Source organism: Thalassophryne amazonica, chromosome 5 (genome assembly GCF_902500255.1).
Source record: "Thalassophryne amazonica chromosome 5, fThaAma1.1, whole genome shotgun sequence".
Taxonomy (NCBI): Eukaryota; Metazoa; Chordata; class Actinopteri; order Batrachoidiformes; family Batrachoididae; genus Thalassophryne; species Thalassophryne amazonica.
The window spans coordinates 120,108,635-120,129,199 of NC_047107.1; the positions used below are offsets into that span (position 1 = coordinate 120,108,635).

The following is a 20,565-nucleotide window of genomic DNA, read 5'->3' on the forward strand; positions in this document are numbered from 1 at the left end:
GATTTGTTTCTAATATGAGAACTGACACTTATTCCACTCCTCCACTTATTCCACTCCAACCTGATTAAAGTCTCCTAGCACAATCTGGCCTTCAAAAGTGCTCAATATATCAAGAATATTAGGAACAAAGTTTGGTTCTTCCCTATTCAGTGCATATATATTGCACAGTACAACTTTTACACCATTTACAAGTGCCTGAATACATATTATCCACCCCTCTGTATCTTTAAACTCTTGTAATAACACAAAACTAAGTTTCTTATTGATAAGAATAATACCACGGCTTTTGCTGGATACAGAATTGTGAAATACTTTCCCAACCCACTCTTGTTTCATCTTTAAGGCTTCCGTTTCATTTTCGAAATGTGTTTCTTGTATAAACACTATATCCGTGTTATGAGATTTAAGATAGCTGGGGACCTTTTTTCTTTAAACTGGCGTGCCACATCCACTGATGTTCCATGTTATATATTTTACCTGATTTATCCATTATTATCCAATAGAAAAATTGTCTGCCATAATTTTTTGAGTCTACCACATAGCATGTAAACGCATCTTGATGCAACACTAAATTTTTGCCTCACTGTTTCCAGAACAATACATCAATAACAAAAAATAAACACTGCACTAAAATAGAACATAGTTATTTTTAAATTTCAATTTATTTTCATTTATATATCGCCAAATCACAAAAAGTTGCTGTCAAGGTGCTTCACACAAGTAAGGTCTAACCTTACTAACCCCCAGAGCAAGCACACAGGCGACAGTTGTAAGGAAAAACTCCATCTGAGGAAGAAACCTCAAGCAGACCAGACTCAAAGGGGTGACCCTCTGCTTGGGCCATGCTACTGACACAAATTACAAAACAATTAACGAAACAATATAGAAGAAATGTTGCTGGTGCACAGGACAGGAGGGTTTCCAAAGTAGACACCACACCCATCTCTGGATGGAGCCGCACCTCAAACAGTCACTTCATTTCATTACATTGATTTATATAGCACAACAGAGTTGACTCAAGGCGTTTCACACAAGTAAGGTCTAACCTTACTAACCCCCAGAGCAGCAGTGGTAAGAAAAAACTCCCTCTGAGGAAGAAACCTCAAGCAGACCAGACTCAAAGGGGTGACCCTCTGCTTGGGCCATGCTACAGACACAAATTACAGAACAATTCACAAAACAAATATACAAGAAAAGCTGTTGGTGCACAGGACAGGAGGGTCTCCAGCACAAATACCACACATCTCTGGACGGAGCTGCACCTTAAACAGACAGAAAAAAGAATCAGGCATCAGAAAGACAAGAAACAGTATAATTTGGCAGCATTAAACAACAAGAAAAACAGGATACTAAGGTGATCACTGGCCACTAGCCCTAAGCTTCACTAAAAGACCCAGAATTTAGGTAAAGTTGGGGCTGCGGCCCGCTCTGTTAACTAATAAAATGAATTAAGAGTAAAAAGTGCAGAACTGTGCTATGCCAGTATGCTAGCCATACAAAAGTTAAAATAAGTGCGTCTTAAGTCTGGACTTGAAAGCCTCCACAGAATCTGACTGTTTTATTGATGCGGGGAGATCATTTCACAGAACAGGGGCACGATAAGAGAAAGCTCTATGACCCGCAGACTTCTTATTCACCCTAGGGACACAAAGTAGTCCTGCACCCTGAGAATGCAAAGCCCGGGCCGGTAAGGTCAGCTACTAGGTAGGGAGGTGCCAGTCCATTAACAATTTTATAGACTAGTAGCAGACCTTAAAATCTGAACTCACTGGGACAGGAAGCCAGTGAAGAGATGCCAAAATGGGTGTAATGTGGTCGAACTTTCTGCTCCATGTCAAAAGTCTGTCTGCAGTATTTTGAACTAACTGGAGAGCCCTAATGCTGGACTGCGGTAAACCAGAAAATAGAACATTGCAGTAGTCCAATCTACAAGAGATAAATGCATGGATCAAGGTCTCAGCATCAGCCATAGACAGGATGGGACGAATCTTTGCTATATTTCGCAGGTGGAAGAAAGCAGTCCTCATAATATTTCTAATGTGGAGGTCAAAGGACAATGTAGGATCAAAAATTACCCCAAAATTCCTCACTTTCTCAGTGTGATGTGTGACACACGAGTCTAGGCGAAGTGTTAACTGGTCAAATTGATGCCGATGTCTCACTGGATCAAGAACCATCATTTCAGTCTTATCAGAGTTTAAAAGTAGGAAGTTTCTAGACATCCAACTTCTCACTGATGCAAGGCAATCTTCTAAGGATTTTATGTGAATACCATTACCAGCAGTTATCGGCATGTATAACTGAGTATCATCAGCATAGCAGTGAAACAGAAACAGATGGAGACACAAACAGAGAGAGAAAGAGTAAAAAGTAATGTTGACGGGGCTTAGGAGCTCTTCTACGGTGAAACCATTCCCCAGTACCTCATCATGTGACTCCTGACGGTATCATGATTAATACAGTTTATTCATAGATTACTTTACTTTTTGTGATGCCATCATGAAATGGCATGAGATTGGGTTGGACATATACACAAACTGTTGTCTCCTAGTGTATAGATTATTATTATTATAACTATTTATACAGGACTTTCCCAGGAATCAAAGCAATAATAAAATAAGCTCCAATAATCAAAAAATAAGTGCCAATAATAACAAAAGTCCATTAAAACAATGCACAAAAATCCAAAATTCAAGTGCTACTAATACAAAAAACAGGTGCAACTTACACTCTGTGAATTATATATATTTGTTCTCTCTTCAAGAGGCATTTTTTGACAGGAGTGACTTACACCCCAAACAGTACAGCCCTCTGCAGAATAACCCTTTAAATAAAAAAAATATGCGGTGTTGAGTATTATTTCTGAGCATCGGTGCTGAGAGGCTCCCTGGGACAGCCACCAGCAGACGTGATAAAAAAGGCTGCAGTTCAGTGTGACAACAGAAAGTGAAGCTGGCTTCACGCCGCAGGCACAAACCGCTGTGGCGGTTCGTTAAACATGGCGCGTGCCGCAGGGATTCACTGACTCTGAGTGAAGCAGTTCTGCATGAGGCTTGGGAGCGTGTTGATTTGATAGACTCTTAGCAGGACTAGTCAAATACTCAAGAACTCACTTGACTAATAGAGTCACAGTTTACACCATGTTGGTTTGGTTCAGCAGGTCGTTTTGGGTTTCAGTGGAGGTCTGTGCAGAATGTCCTGAACTGGACATGTCAGCAGAATTGGCAACAACTGAGGATGGAACTGCTTGGATTTGGGCTCTGCTCATTTCTTTGCCCAGTACTACAAAAACTATTATGTTTCTATTTGTTTTAGATGAAAGTGCATTACTTTTTTTTCTTTTTTCTGCTGATATACGTAAACAACAGTGGCAGGCTGCAGTCTTCCTTCTGACACACATTTCTTGTCACCGCTGCGCTGCCTGTTCCTGCCACTTTGCATTTGATGATAGAATATTCAAAACCTCATCGCTGCAGCCTGTGCCGCGAGGCCCCCCGAAGTCCCAAGCCTGTCCCCAAGGTCAAATCACTTCTGGGTGTATTTGACTGTTGTTATCTCTCACTGCCACCTGAGGCAAATAACATTCTGCAGTGCAAATTTGAAACAAACATTACTGGACATGCTCAACTTGTGAAGGACCGTGCTGAGAGAAATGGGTCACATGGCCAAAAAAAACTAGACCAGTTGTCTTCCTGGGTGGTTGCCATCCAGGACCCAACGCAGTTCCATGGTGCTGTGGATGTCACAAAGCGTAGCACCGACGCATGCTCCCAGACTTGACTCGTACAAGGTTGCCATGGACATTTTTAGTTCAGTTCAACTGACATATCTGTTGGCCGATATAAGTTTTTCACCAACATGCTTCCAGCGCATCCAGAAAGTGTTCATAGTGCTTCACTTTTTACACATTATGTTATGTTACAGCCTTATTCCCAAATGGATAAAACTCATTTTTTTTCTAAATCAAAATTCTGCACACAATATCCCATAATGACAATGTGAAAAAAGTTTTGAGATTTTTTTATATGTAAAAAAAAGAAAACTAAGAAATCACATGTACAGGGGGCGCTGAGGAGTGATGAGCAAGTAGGACGCACTCACCAGTAGTTCCTGCAGGTTTTAAGTTTAAGAATAAACTTTGACAAAACCATGCAAAAGACAACCTAAGAAAATTATCGAGATGTAACCAGATCTCTCTGAGAGAAAAGAAGACTGTGGAAAATGCTGAAAAAGATCAATACAAAGGTGGACTAAACGACCAAGCAGGCCCAAATGAAGCCTCTGGGTTCATTTGGGTTCAGCAACAAATCCCAGCAGGGCCGCCCTGAGAGCCGACAATAGCAATGTGCTGGAGGCTATAGATAGGATTTATGTTAGCTCTGAACTCCACTCAGAGCTAACATTCGCCAAGTCTGAGATTTTTAAAAAGATTGAGGAGGAGATTTCAGAGGTTAACACTACATTTAGAGGGGGAATAGCAGCACTGAAAGCTGAAAATGACACAGTGATATCAGTGCTAAAAGCCCAGATGGACCCACAGAGCAAAGCTCTGAAAGAGATAGCGGACTCTGCTAGCGGCACTTCGGACATGCTACAGGTTAAGAAACTCTCTGGGCAAGTTGAAACTCTCTCAGAAAAATGCCTTGACCTCGAGGGCCACTCGAAACGACAAAATTTGAGAGTGGCTGGAATTAAATAAAGGAAAGAAAGTGGCCAAAAAACGAGGGATTTCGTTGCTCAGATGCTTAAGGAGGTATTAAACCTTGATGATAAACTGAGCTCACAGAGCCGATCCCCCTCGACACCACATTGCAAAGATAAATTACTGTCATGCTTATGAAGACATAATTCAGAAGGCAATGTTCTCCAAAGATGTGACGTATCAGGGACAATGGATCCAAATCTTCAGAGACCTCCCACCTGAAGTGGTAAGATGCTGGGCTGCATTTACTCCAGTCAGGAAGATGTTACTTGACAAACCCAGGCTCAGATTTAGACTTCTTTATCCAGCGAAAATACGGGTGTCAAACAACGGGTCAGAGAGGTTTTTCACGGATCCAGAAGATGCTCGAGATTTTGGACCTTCAGGTGAAAAATTAAAAGGAGGACTCATCATAATGGAGCGCCAGATAATCTAGGCTTTCCATTCCTCCAGGAAAAACTGACAGCAACGTCTCTAACGGGAGCCTCATACAGGTGAACGTGAGTGCGGAGCTTACAAGGGATTATGGTTTACATGTAAGGTTTATGTGCACAGTTACTGTTTATAACGTTATTCATTTTAAAATGTAGCAGCCTGTTCTGTTCAAAGGCCTGAAGTTTTACTGCCTTAATTCTGCCAATGAGCCAAACTGTGCATTTGGGCTCTCACAAAGTTGGGGAGGTGATGGTCTAGTGGTTAAGGCGTTGGGCTTGAGACCAGAAGATCCTCGGTTCAAATCCCAGCCTGACTGGAAAATCACTAAGCCCTTGGGCAAGGTCTTTAATCCCCTATTATTCCCTGTGTGTAGTGAGCGCATTGTATGGCGGCACCCTGACATCCGGGTGAATGTGAGGCATTATTTGTAAAGCACTTTGAGCGTCTGATGCAGATAGAAAAGCGCTATATAAATGCAGTCCATTTAATAACTGCTTGATAATTATTATTTTTCTGTTCTGAACCTCCCTGTTAGATGCTGTTTGACTGGTAAATTAGTTTACTTTGTTATTAGTTTTATTAGTTGCTGTGCACCATGCGGCATCACCGCGATGCGCGAAGCCTCCGCTCCTCTTTCCATTACAAAAACTCCTGTAACAGTGGAATGTGCCGTTCATTTCCATTAGACAGTTGAATCCAATTAAAAGTAGTGTGTAATTGAAATAAGCATTAAGTTCCTTGTTGTAGTCTCTTAAAAATATTTTTCACTTTCTTTTGGTTCATATTTTAGTTGGTTTGGTTTTTGGGTCATGAATTTTATTGACTGTATTTTGTCCCTGTTGTTTCTGTAAATGTGTCAACAACAATTTCATCACTTTGGGCCCTGCTTCATAATCATTTTGTTTTAAATATCTTGTTTTTCTTTCCGTTTCATATTGGAGTAACTATTAATTTCCTTTCACTACTTGTTCATTCGTTGTGTATTTTTGGATCTTTTCCCTTATGTTTTTGTTCCAAGTGTCTCAATTCTGCTAAATAGTCTCATATGGTTTTTATTCTTTCTCTTTTGAGATTGCTTGTGATTGCAAACAGTTTCCCTCTTATAACTACTTTTAAAAAATCCCACAATATAGCTGTTTCTGTTGCCCCATTATTTTCATCCAAATAGGTCTGCATGTTTGCCCTAATTTGTTCAACAGCTGATTTATTGTTTATATCTCCACATTCAATCTCCATATTGTTTCTTTCTGTCCACAGTTCAACTGGGTCTTCAGCTAGATGACACTGTGGTCGGACACATCTACCATTCCGATCTAACATTCTTGTATTTTATATCTGTTCTCTTTCTGCAAAAAAAAAAAAAAAAAGTCGATTCTGGAGTTCACAGAGTGTGTTGTTGAATAACGAGCAAAGTCCCTCCTTAGTGGGTGCATATCTCTCTACACCCCATTTCCTTCCATGTATTTTTAACCACTTTCTGGCAGATTTCTTATTTCTCTTAAACTAGTTGTATCCGTGTGGTAGTCCATGAGTACATGAAGGTCTCCCCCACATACACGTCATATACCCTCTGCTTCTACTGCAATGATATCAAATAAGGATTTAAAGAATTCCTCATCACTCTCAGGAGGGACGTACATGTTCACCAATGTTATCATCGTTTGTCTGGTCACCCACTTCACAACAACATAGGTTCCTTCTCTATCTTTTTTTTTCTTTTTGGCATCCAAATGTGATTACATTAGACATCAGTGTTGTTACTCCTCCTTTCCGAGTATTGGAATGTGAGCTATAAAAATATTTTTGAATCCAAATTGTTTTACTTTCTCATGTTCTGCTTTTGATAAACGAGTTTCTTGTAGGAAATTAACCTGCGTCTTTTCCTTTTTAGGTTTGATCACTCATTAATATTCAAAGAAAGGAATTTAGTTTCTTGTTGTTTGGTTTCCATAAAGATCCTTTTGATGTTGAAATATGCTTTACGTTGTTGCAGCGTCCTCACTGAGTAGTCGTGGTCAAAATATATCCTGTGTCCACTGAGGGTGACTGTTTTCTTCTCCCATGCTGTTTTCAATGTCATCTCCTTCAACATGAACTTGTGGAAACTGAGGAGAGTAGAGCTGAGAGACTGGCCAGGTTTTGGTTGTGGAGCTACGGTTCGATGCTTGTGTTGAATCTGGAGGTCAGAGTTTATAGAAAATTCTTCACAGAGCCATTTGTCCGTAATCTGTCTGCCTGAGTCGCTCTTTGACTCCGGCTCCTCTTGTATGCTGTAAATCCGTAGGTTATTCTGTCGAGCCCTCAATTCCAGATCATTCAGTTTATCTACGTATAATCATTTTGTGCTCTTGTACTCTGTTTCTGGCACTTTGTTCCCCAATGTCTGTGGTCCTTTTTGCTAACTTCTGGTCAATGTTTTCTTTGCGTTCCTTCAGCTCACTGCTCATTTGAGCTGTAACGTCTTCTTTGAATGTTTTCAGGTCTGTTTTGGTTGGTTCTGCGGAGCTTGGATTTGTTTGCTAATGTTATCCAGGCTGCTTTGAAATGACGCCATGTTAGCTTCAGGTGTTAACTTGCTCTCATTAGTTGAGTGAGTTTCTTTACCTTGAGTGTCTGTGTTCTTTTTATTCTTCAATTTTGTTGAATCTCTGCTCATATCTTAGATTTAAGGTTTGCCGTCACATATATGTTGAGTTTATTATGTTGGCTTACGGGAGCTCCTGATTTATACGTCCATGCTGCGCGAGTGTCCCACCGGAAGTCCACGTCAAAACAGTTTTTAAATGTTAGTTGTGTTTAAAGGAAAAAAGTTACCCAAATCCAAATGGGCTTTTGTGACACAGTTTTTGTTCATTAACTACAGAATCCATCACACGGTGAACTGGCGACCCCACCTGCTGAGAACTTGTTTGATTTGTGGATGAGGATCTGATCCTTGTTGGACCCGGCGGCCGACAGCAGTTCCCCCCAAAACGTACCCAGGAAATGGCCTCCTCCACGTCCATAAAGCTGTTTTATGGGGTCTATGGAGCGGCTGCCTGCTCGGCTGATGAGCAGTCAGTCCCCAAGAGCTCAGCACTTTGCTCATGTGCACATCAACAGGAATGAATGAGGATCAACAAGTGTCTGCATGCATTGTCTTTCTCTCTGTTTCACTTGTTCACTTGCTGTATCTAATCATAAGGGTGTGTGTTTGTGGTGTGTGTGTGTGTGTGTGTGTGTGTGTGGTGTGTGTGTGTGTGTGTGTGTGGCCAACCTTGTCCTTGTGGCAGCGGTTTGGTGATGTTGTAAACCAGTTCCTCGCTAGGTGTCTCGGAGTCGACGAAGGACAGAGAAGCAGGCGTTATCTCGGTGATGCCGTCTTCCAGAGCCTGTTCACACAAACGCAAACATGCTGAGGAGCCTTAAAACAGCAGCTGTGACCACAAAGGCCAAAGCACCGAAAAACACAAAAACAGGCAGAAAACCAGCCACAGAATGCCCTGGTCACACTGCAACGGGCCTTCAAAAACAACCTGCAGCCTGAATTATTTCCTAATTCATTGTTAAATGATTTTTTTTTAGCAGTTTCTGCTTTACTTGAAGTTGAAATTGTTTGTGCTTACTCAGCTGTATTGTTAAGTGACCACACTTATCATCTTGATGTTTGAATGTATTCTCTGTAATTACCATTCAATTATGTTGCTGGAATTTTTTTTAAAATTTATCTATATATGCAAGAACGGCAAAAAAAAACCTTTTTTTCTGACTTTTCCTGGACAGAACTGATTTCATGATAGTCAACTCTCTGATACTTTAAACAGCTATGAATTAGGGAAATAATCACAGCAATTTCATACAGGTTTTATAATATATTTTAGAATTTCATGTGTGCCTGCTGTTTTACTTGAAAATTTACAGTTTACAACTTGGAGTTTTCATGAGATTTTCGTTCGTCCCTCACCGTGATCAATAGGTCACAACCGAGGGCCAGCTGGGGGAATCCTGGGGTTCGAGGCAGCACTCCTATGGTGACGGTCTGGATGTCAGTCTGTGTCAGTGGGTGGGCCTCTGTAGAAACCTGCACACACAACACATAAATAAATAAAAATAATAATAATAAACACCAATAAACAAGCAACAAAACAACCTCCCTCTGATTGTGTTCTATTGATTGACTGAGTTTATTTAGTAAAATAATGTACAAGGTACATACGAGGTCTGTCCAAAAAGTATCGGACCTTTTTATTTTTTGCAAAAACCATATGGATTTGAATCACGTGTGATTGCATCAGCCAAGCTTGAACCTTTGTGCGCATGCGTGAGTTTTTTCACGCCTGTCGGTTGCGTCATTCGCCTGTGAGCAGACTTTGTGTGAGCAGTGGTCCACCCCTCTCGTTGGATTTTTATTGCGCATAAATGTCTGAATGATTTGGAGCTTTGCTGCATCAAATTTTTCCAGAAACTGTGAGAGACCTCCAGCTGGACACCATTCGAAAAATTTAGATGGCTTTCAGCGACGATTTTATGGGGATTACACAAATTAAGGAGTGCTCCAGCCGGTTTAAAGACCGCCCACAGCGTCTGAGAGCGCGGCGTGCTCCGAGCGCCGATCGACAAGCTCAAACCCCGCTCAAACAACCAGATCATTTCCAACGTGAAGGCTTTGTTGATCCGGGACGTCGTCTAACTTTCACAAAAAAGGCAGAAGGCATGGACATCAGCACTTTTTCGGCACATTCTACTGTTACAGGAGTTTTTTTCATGGAAAGAGAAGCGGAGGATTGCGCCACCATGCTGCTCATGGCGCGGGACAAAACCACCTCCGTGTTAGTCTCACAGGACGGCTTTCAGGTGGCTTTCAGACGGCTTCCGGTTGCTTTTCAGTCGTGTGAGTATCCAAGAAATTGTGCATGAGCTGGACATGCCCCAACATGTCCTGTGAGGCTTCATCACGGCGGTGCTTTGCGCCATGTGGCTCCATCGTTCCTCCGCACGTCTGTCTCAATGTGCCGAAAAAGTGCTGATGTCCACGTCTTTTCACAATTCCTGTGCTAGTCAGACGACATACCGGATCAAGACAGCGTCCAGTTTAGAAATGAACGGCACATTTCACTGTTACAGGAGTTTTTGTCATGGAAAGAGGAGCGGAGGAACTCCGCATGGTGCAAAGCAACGCCATGATGAAGCCTCACAGGACATGTTGGGGCATGTCCAGCTCATGCACAATTTCTCGGATACTCACACGACTGAAAAGCAACCGGAAGCCATCTGAGCCACCTGAAAGCCGTCCTGTGAGACCAACACGGACGTGGTTTTGTCCCGCGCCATTAGCGGCATGGTGGCGCAATCCTCCGCTTCTCTTTACATGAAAAAACTCCTGTAACAGTAGAATGTGCCGAAAAAGTGCTGATGTCTATGCCTTCTGCCTTTTTTGTGAAAGTTAGATGACGTCCCGGATCAACAAAGCCTTCACGTTGGAAATGATCTGGTTGTTTGAGTGGGGTTTGAGCTTGTCGATCGGTGCTCGGAGCGCGCCGCGCTCTCAGACGCTGTGGGCGGTCTTTAAACCGGCTGGAGCACTCCTTAATCTGTGTAATCCCCATAAAATCGTCGCTGAAAGCCATCTGAATTTTCCAAATGGTGTCCACCTGGAGGTCTCTCACAGTTTCTGGAAAAAATTGATGCAGCAAAGCTCCAAATCGTTCAGACATTTATTCGCAATAAAAATCCGACGAGAGGGGTGGACCACTGCTCACTCAAAGCTTGCTCACAGGTGTATGACGCAACCGACAGGCGTGAAAAAAGTCACGCATGCGCACGAAGGTTCAAGCTTGGCTGATGCAATCACACGTGATTCAAATCCATATGGTTTTTGCAAAAATGAAAAAGGTACGATACTTTTTGAACAGACCTCGTATAAAATACACGGATAGCACAAGAAAGTGAAAAACACTTGTTTCCATTGTGGTCCAATATCAAGTCAAATATCACAGTAGGACAACGTAACAAAGGTAATACTAAATTAATAATTGTGACAAATTATATAAAATTTAAAAACAGAGTAATGTATAACATAACAGTCATAAAAATAAAAATGATACTAAAAATAATGATAAAATAAGTGACATTGGTTAACAACAATAATAATACCTAAATAATAAAAACAATAACAAAAGTGACTGACAATACAAAAAGAAATAGTAAAATAATAAATAAATGTAAATACACTAAGAAAGGATAAAAGGGTTACATGACTGTTGATAAAACTGAACATATAAAAAACATTTAACCCCTCTTTTGAAAGCACCTTTGGACTCAATGAACTACAAAAACTGTCCCATTGTTCTGTTATGGCCTCATTTTTCCCATTTAATCTTCCCAGCATTTTCTCACGCTGCATTTTCAGCCATTCTCTCTCTCTCCATGTTTTGAGAGTTGGAGTTTGGGGTGCTTTCCATAGCATCAAGATAAGCCGAGCACAGGTGGCCAATCCAATGTTTAGCACTCTGAAAACTGCCTTATCCACCTGTGGCACCACGCTTCTGCCTCCCAACAAGCATAAACTTGGTGACACAGGTCATTTACACTGTAACCAACCTTCCATGTGCCTTATGGATATTCCATATTGAACAATGTCCACTGGTTTCTCCAATATTCCATTTTGGAGAAACCAGTGGACATTCCCATAAACCACGCAACAAAGTACCTTTTGCAATTTTGCATTTCCAACATAGATCATCTTTACTAATGCCTATTTATGAAGTCGGAATAGTGTGAAATAATACCTGTTAAGAATATTATATTGAATATATTTACCTTTGGTCTCCCTAATATAAAGCCCGTTTTCAGAAATAATAGAATCCCATGTTCCTTCTTCAAAGGTACAACCTAGATCTCTTTCCCATATCATTTTAAGACTTTTATGTGTGTTGAGTTTAACCCATGGGCATACATTATACCATTTTGATGCTTTACAAAGTAAAGATGGCAGTGGTAAGAAATGCTTGGAGTTTTTCTACTGAGGAAATTTTATTTTATCTTTCAAACAGTCTCTGAGTTGTAAATATTTCCAAAAGTGCCCAAACCCCTCCAGTTTAAACTTTTCCTTCAAATCATTAAATGACATAAATACATATTTCTCATACAAGTCACCAATTATCCAATTACAAGTCAGAAATTATAGGGGAGGTGATGGTCTAGTGGTTGGGCTTGAGATCAGAGGATCCCCTATTCAAATCCCAGCTTAACTGGAAAATCACTGAGGGCCCTTGAGCAAGGTCCTTAATCCCCTAGTTGCTCGCGGTGTGTAGTGAGCAATGGTGGGCACAGTTCCAATAATCCAATAACAGATAATTATCAAAGATAATGTTTTCATTATTGGATTATCTTTTTAGATAACTTTAAAAACCATTATCAGACTCATTATCTTCCGATAAAGTTTTGTCCGATAACTTTTAGACAACGATAACATAGTAAACAAAGCTGAACAGCAGCAAACATTTTTAAAATTTAAAAATACTTGAGCACCTACCTGTTAAAACTTTCCTAACAGATGTATAGTTCTACCCTCTGCAAACAGAAAAGAGCTGCTTCCAGGTGAAACCACTCTATCCTCTGCAGGCAAAGGAGAACTAGTCACAAAAAACAAAACAAAACATTTTCTTTAACACCATACTGATACACTGGCAATATCACCCAAGTCATCCAGAGGCATACATTTTTAACTTATGGTTCAAATTTTAACCAAACTAATTTTGGACAAGTTATGTTTTAGTTTTAAAGTAATGTGCTAATTTTTAAGGTTTTAGTGAGCACATGCTGTGCCCAGCAGTGCATTATGGGTAGGATAGGGTAATCTCAATACATTCACAACAGGACAAATGCATTTCAGACACTCTGTTCAGGCTCCACAAACAGCAGCTTTAAATGCTAGTGCCTAAAACTCTCGTGAATATATTCTCTGGGTTTATAGACGCTATTGCATTTGTGTTTGTTAAATTCCACGCATCTTAAATGTAGCAGACATGGATTATCTGGAATTTTGTTTTGGCAAGTTTTCAAGGCCTCTACTGCCATCTACTGGCCAGTAGTGTTCATGGCAGTTCATGGCTGAAGATGAGCAGACACTATATGATATTTTTAATCACTGTACTTGGTTTCAGTTCAAACTGTACAACAGAACCGCACGGTGTAAAAGTTCACAGCACCCGATTTATGTTCTCACACACACTGTACATTCAAAACCACATGTCGACTCATGTTTCCAGAAGCAAGATGTAAGCTTTTTTTCAAACTGAATTTACAAAAACTCTCGAAGCGAGACATCAAAGTTTAAAAACAAAACAAAACACACAACAAAAAAACATTACAAGACCGCTCTGCAGTGTTGTACATGCACAGTGCGAGCGGTTGGATGCTTGTAGCTCTTCAGCAGCAGGATACCCTCACGACAGCCGACCAGAATAATATCAAACAGGTTTGATTTTCATCTGACCATACGATTGGCGATCAGGAGGTGGTCGTGAGATGTTAAACGCAGCTTGTTACTCCATGTACACTACACAATGCAGGACGCGTGATTAACCTGAAACTCGGTCCAAAAAATTCTCGCATGAATGAAAAATCATCTGAAAAAGGGCCAAAACTCGCACAGTGTAAAGCCAACATTTATGTGCCATGCGGCACCGCCGCAATGCGCGAAGCCTCCGCTCCTCTTTCCATGACAAAAACTCCTGTAACAATGGAATGTGCCGTTCATTTCCAAACTGGACGCTGTGTTTTATCCGGGACGTCGTCTGACTAGCACAGGAATTGTGAATAGACGTGGACATCAGCACTTTTTCGGCACATTGAGACAGACGTGCGGAGGAATTCCGGTGCGGTGCCGCATGGCGCAAAGCCACGCTGTGTTGAAGCCTCACGAGACATATTCTGGCATGTCCAGGTACATCCACAATTTCTCGGATAATCACTCGATGGAAAAACCACCGACAGCTGTCTGAACGCCATCTCAAAGCCGTCCTGTGAGACCAAAATGGAGGTGGTTTTGTCTCGCTCCAGTAGCGAATCCATTGTGACGCGCGAAGCCTCCGCTCGGCTTTCCATAACAAAATCTCTTGTTAAAAGTGAAATCTGCCGGAAAATGGTTGATGTCCAGCTCTTGTGATAACCAGAGAAATGGCACACGATGGTCACGGATCCAGACAGCCATCCGTTTAGAAATGAAATGGTCGTGCAGCCTGTCGATGGCGGCTTCGGAGCGCGGCGCGTCCCACAGCCGCTGGGGGCCATCCTTAAACCAAAAGTAACACTCCTTATTCTCTACTAAGCCCGTAACATTTTCACCGAAAGCCAGATAAATTTTTCTAATGGTTTCCAGCTGCCAGTCTCTAACAGTTTCTGAAAATTCTGATGGAAAAAAAGCCCAAATCATTCCGCCATTTCCTGGCAATGAAACAACGACGAGGGGGCTGAACCACTCCTCACTCAAAGCCTGCTCACAGGCGAATGACACAACCGACAGGCGTGGAAAAACTCACGCATGCGCACGAGGGTTCAAGCTTGTCTGACGCAATCACACGTGATTCAAATCCATATGGTTTTTGAAAAAAATAATAAGGTCGGATACCTTTCTAATAGACCTCGTATGTTTATTTAACTTTGTACAAATGACAGAATTGACATCAATGGAGTTATTCTATCAGTATTCACACCAAACCATAAGTCAGCATGACTATTTTCCAAGACCTCCGCCTGACCGGAGTGTTGCAATTGGTACAGAGCTGGCTTTGTGGCTGCTCTCAGCTTGTTTCTGTGCTAGAAGCTGTGTAGTAAACAAGAGCTTCCAGCAGGGAGCAGGATGTTCAAACATAGAAGTGTGGGCTCACTGTTTGGGTCTGTTGTCGCTTTTGATGCTTCCAAAAGCGATCGTAGTGTTAAAACTCAAATTCACCTTGTTAGTAGTTGAAAATGTACCAGAGACAATACTAGAATTTATTGGTTATCTGTAACTTCTGATACATTTTTGGGTGGTTTTCGGTTTATCTTTATCAAAGATAACTTTTCAGTTATCTGATTATCTGTTATCGAAGTTAATTTATTGGGTATCTATGCCCACCACTGGTAGTGAGTGCCTTGAATGGCAGCACCCTGACATCAGGGTGAATGTGAGACATTGTTTGTAAAGCGCTTTGAGCGTCTGATGCAGATGGAAAAGCGCCATATAAATACAGTCCATTTACCATATGTATACATTTCTTTAACCATTGAGACCAATAAATTGTCTGTTTACTTATTTTAATTTTCGGATTTTGCCACAGGGATGCATATTTTTGGAAATAAGGAGACAGTACATTTTTTGTGAACCTCCAGCCATACAATTTTTGAAAACTTCAAAATAGGGTTATCAAGCTCATTCCCTTTTTTAAAATCAGTTTTTTCTTTAGTTAAACCTCAATAGGAGTGAACAGAGAGGTGTCATGCTTGTCCCCAGCTCAGGCTTTAGGTCCAGATTTCGGCTCTATGTCCTATATGGTTTTCTGGTTTTTGTTTTCATATGTTTATACTTTCTCTTGTAAATCTCAGTTTGGTTCTGTTTTTTGCTTTGCTTTGCTTACTATTTAGTCACTGGTTCCATTCTTTATCTTATCATTTTGTTTCACATTTATTTATATAGTTGGTTTTTGTATTTGTTCAGTCATGGTGCTTTAGGTTTCTTTAGTCTTGGTTTCGTTCTCTATATTACATTTATTGTATAATGCTTAGTCACAGGTTTTTGTTATTTATCTTTGGTGTTGCTTATCAATCAATCAATCAATCAATTTTTTTTTTTATATAGCGCCAAATCACAACAAACAGTTGCCCCAAGGCGCTTTATATTGTAAGGCAAGGCCATACAATAATGATGTAAAACCCCAACGGTCAAAACGACCCCCTGTGAGCAAGCACTTGGCTACAGTGGGAAGGAAAAACTCCCTTTTAACAGGAAGAAACCTCCAGCAGACCAGGCTCAGGGAGGGGCAGTCTTCTGCTGGGACTGGTTGGGGCTGAGGGAGAGAACCAGGAAAAAGACATGCTGTGGAGGGGAGCAGAGATCGATCACTAATGATTAAATGCAGAGTGGTGCATACAGAGCAAAAAGAGAAAGAAACAGTGCATCATGGGAACCCCCCAGCAGTCTACGTCTATAGCAGCATAACTAAGGGATGGTTCAGGGTCACCTGATCCAGCCCTAACTATAAGCTTTAGCAAAAAGGAAAGTTTTAAGCCTAATCTTAAAAGTAGAGAGGGTGTCTGTCTCCCTGATCTGAATTGGGAGCTGGTTCCACAGGAGAGGAGCCTGAAAGCTGAAGGCTCTGCCTCCCATTCTACTCTTACAAACCCTAGGAACTACAAGTAAGCCTGCAGTCTGAGAGCGAAGCGCTCTATTGGGGTGATATGGTACTACGAGGTCCCTAAGATAAGATGGGACCTGATTATTCAAAACCTTATAAGTAAGAAGAATTTTAAATTCTATTCTAGAATTAACAGGAAGCCAATGAAGAGAGGCCAATATGGGTGAGATATGCTCTCTCCTTCTAGTCCCCGTCAGTACTCTAGCTGCAGCATTTTGAATTAACTGAAGGCTTTTTAGGGAACTTTTAGGACAACCTGATAATAATGAATTACAATAGTCCAGCCTAGAGGAAATAAATGCATGAATTAGTTTTTCAGCATCACATAAGCTTATCAGATTATGTTCCATTTGTCGTTTATTGCATTATTCAGTTGTCACCGGTTTTGTTTTCAGTTCAACCGATAGTTTCTTTTTCCATTGTTATTGTATTCATTGTTATTGTATTCACTTTTCTGTACCATTTCCATTCTAGTTTTAGTTTTAATCATTAGTTTTCTTGTTTTCCCCTTTTTGACTTGTTATGGTACCTCTTAGGTTTGCTCCTTTTGTTTTGCTCACAGTCATTTTTTGAGCACGTCATGTTTTTCACAGTTAGTTTTGTTATTAGTTATTTGATGCAGCCCTGCTCCAGCCGTTCAGACATTTTCCTCAACCCCCTTCCAATCACCACGGTTTCCTCCTCGAGGGCAGAAGACGAGAGACCGGGAACGTCATCACTTCTGCGCAATGAACTAGAAACACACCGTCTGAGCAGGGATCATGCGGGAGGGGCACCTGTCATGAGCGGGGCAGGGAGAAATCTTGTTACAACAACCAGAAACGGTTTAATAACGTGGAAATCCGGCAAATGTAAAATTTTCCTGCAACAGGTGATACCCCAGACTTTGTGCAGTTTTCCAACGGTGTCATGAGCACCTTTCAAAGCTGAAAGAGCGCTGTCATATGCCAGGGAGGGTGACATTGTACAGGCAGAAATTAGAGGTGAAACTCTCCAGGGGACTCTTATCAGGACATGCGATGCCGATGGTGATTTGGCTGGGTTCCAAAATCTTCTCGAGCACCTTGTTCAATCAAACGTGAAAGTGTTATCTGAAAGCTTACTCGAATTGGTTGTTCAAGTCGTGCATAATCCCACTGGTGGGGGTTATAAGCGTAAAATAACCAGCCTTCTTGATAATGAGCTGATAGTGAAAAAGGCCAGGTGTCTCAACATTGTGCGTAATGTGTTGTGGCTGGCGTGCCTGGCTGGCTTTTGTGTGTCTTCTGTTTCTGTCTTTTGGTTTTCCTCCCAGGTGGTGCGCATTTGGGACTGAGTGGCTGTGTAGCTGAGTTTATCAGGACCTCACCCTGATCACCTGAGGCTGATCACGTGCAGCTTGTCAGGACTCACAGCTGTGGTGCATCTACATGGATTGGAACATGGTAGCATTTAAGTCTGGAGTACACAGTGTGTATTTGCCAGAGACTCGACCTTGTGACCAGACGGGTGAGATCGTCGTCTCAAGAGCCATCTCATCATCAGTGGATGCAGAGAACGTCCAGGTTTGATGCATGGTCTGTGAAAGAGGAGGGGGTGAGGTCTCATGCTCGTCAGCACACTTCCTGAGGTACGTTAGGTTTTGTGACTAACATTTATACAGTCAGTAAATGTGGTGTCCCTCACACCTTATTGTATTGAGCTGTTATGTTGGTCGTTTTAATTAGCTTCCACTGCAGTGAGTTTGTGAACAGGATGTTCCATGCCTGCAGGGTGGGAAGCTGATTAGTAATTAAGCCAGGAAGTGTTTGCTGTTTGTACACCTTTGAGCGTTCTCTCTGTGTGTTGAGTGTGGACTCACAAGATGATTTCTTCATTCACAGACTCGGTTTGTCGCGGCCACCTGGGGGGTGTTGGCGGGGTCCTGGGGTCCGAACTGGTTCTGGCTCCGGACCGTTAGCGCTGCTGGGAGCGCACCGCAATCCACCACGCCAGACCGCGCACTTTTATATTTATCACATCACTGTTATGTTTAAACTCTGTTATCCTTTGTACCGTGCTCTGCTTATTTTATACTGGGTCCTTCAAACGCTGGTCGGTTCTCCGGGCTGCGTCCGACACATAACATAATGTTGATAATCAGCTATGCTTTGCAATAAATTACAAAGTTACAAAGTTCCGTTGGCTTATCGACGAGCACACCCGTGTCATTTGACCACCTTGGAAAATTTGAATTGGCTCTCGATTGCAAAATTGTGGTGTTTTTTAGAGCTGACGGGGAAAGAAAGCTATCCAGAAAAAACAGCATTTCTATTTCTTTACATAAACCATTATTACGGTATCATGAACCTGAAACAGTTCCTGGGGGTGAAATATTTCTGTGATTTTTGCTTTACCGGATATGAGTGTCAGCGGGGGTACTCCTGCTCGTGGCGCTGTGGTGTATGCGAGACCCCCGACTGTGGAGACAATGATAAACACCCTATTTCCTGCATTGATTGTAACAAGAACTGTCAGACTGAGCTATGCTATGTCAGGCATAAAGAACCAAGGTTGCGACCTGTCGCAAGTAAATCTGTAAGCCTGTGTGATTGCAGGAAAATATCTCTTAAATGCAGAAGAGAGTATTATGTACCCTTCTCTAAAAAAGCAGCTCTCACGTCTGTAAGCACTCGTCATGTCCGATATGCGGTGAAAAGCTTGAGGAGACATACGAGCCCCACTTGTGCTATATGACACCAATCAAACTAACAGAGTCTTATTCTGACAAATACGTGTTTTATGACTTTGAAACATTTATGAATGATGTCGGAGAATACGAGGTCTGTTAGAAAACTATCCGACCTTTTTATTTTTTGCAAAAACCATATGGATTTGAATCACGTGTGATTGCATCAGCCAACCTTGAACCTTCGTGCACATGCGTGAGTTTTTTCACGCCTGTCGGTTGCGTCATTCGCCTGTGAGCAGGCTTTGTGTGAGCAGTGGTCCACCCCTCTCGTCGAAATTTTATTGTGAATAAAATGTCTGAACGATTTGGAGCTTTGCTGCATCAAATTTTTCCAGAAACTGTGAGAGACTTCCAGGTGGACACCGTTCGGAAAATTCAGATGGCTTTCAGGGACGATTTTATGGGGATTACACAGATTAATTACACATTAAATACACAGATTACTTTCTCCGCTACTCTTTCCATGACAAAAATTCCTGTAACAGTGGAATGTGCCATTCATTTCCAAACTGAACGCTGTGTTGATCTGGGACATCGTCTGACTACCACAGAAATTGCAGAAGACGTGGACATCAGCACTTTTTCGGCACATTGAGACAGACGTGCGGAGAAATTTGCGCGTCTGGACGGAGCCGCATGGCGCAAAGCAACGCCGTGATGAAGCCTCACAGGACATGTTCTGGCATGTCCAGTTCATCCACAATTTCTCGGATAGTCACACGACTGAAAAGCCACCGAAAGCCGTCTGAAAGCCGTCCTGTGAGACCAACACGGAGGTGCTTTTGTCTGCGCCATGAGCGGCTCCGTGCGCATCCCTCCGCTTCTTTCCATGACAAAAACTCCTGTAACAGTGGAATGTGACAAAAAAGTGCTGATGTCCACGTCTTCTGCCATTTCTGTTGAAGTCAGACGACGTCCCGGATCAACAAAGCCTTCACTTTAGAAATGATCTGGTTGTTTCAGTGGGGTTTCAGCCTGTCGATCGGCGTTCGGAGTGCGCCGCGCTCTCAGCCACTGTGGGCGGTCTTTAAACTGGCTGGAGCACTCCTTAATCTGTGTAATCCCCATAAAATCGTCCCTGAAAGCCATCTGAATTTTCCGAATGGTGTCCACCTGGAGGTCTCTCAGTTTCTGGAAAAATTTGATGCAGCAAAGCTCCAAATTGTTCAGACATTTTATTCACAATAAAAATCCGACGAGGGGTGGACCACTGCTCACACAAAGCCTGCTCACAGGCGAATGACGCAACCGACAGGCGTGAAAAAACTCACGCATGCACACGAAGGTTCAAGCTTGGCTGATGCAATCACACGTGATGCAAATCCATATAGTTTTTGCAAAAA

The 20,565-nt window shown here is 42.0% G+C and overlaps 1 protein-coding gene across 1 annotated transcript in view; it reads right to left on the bottom strand.

Annotated features, from left to right (window-relative positions):
- The window catches only part of fras1 (Fraser extracellular matrix complex subunit 1), a 786,018-nt gene that overhangs the window by 183,477 nt on the left and 581,976 nt on the right, over positions 1-20,565 (bottom strand). Inside the window, exons 31-32 of the mRNA XM_034171199.1 lie at positions 9,081-9,197; positions 8,394-8,508 (exon numbers count right to left, since the gene is read on the bottom strand). Coding sequence (XP_034027090.1) covers positions 8,394-8,508; positions 9,081-9,197 — 232 coding nt within the window. The remainder of the gene's footprint in view (positions 1-8,393; positions 8,509-9,080; positions 9,198-20,565) is intronic.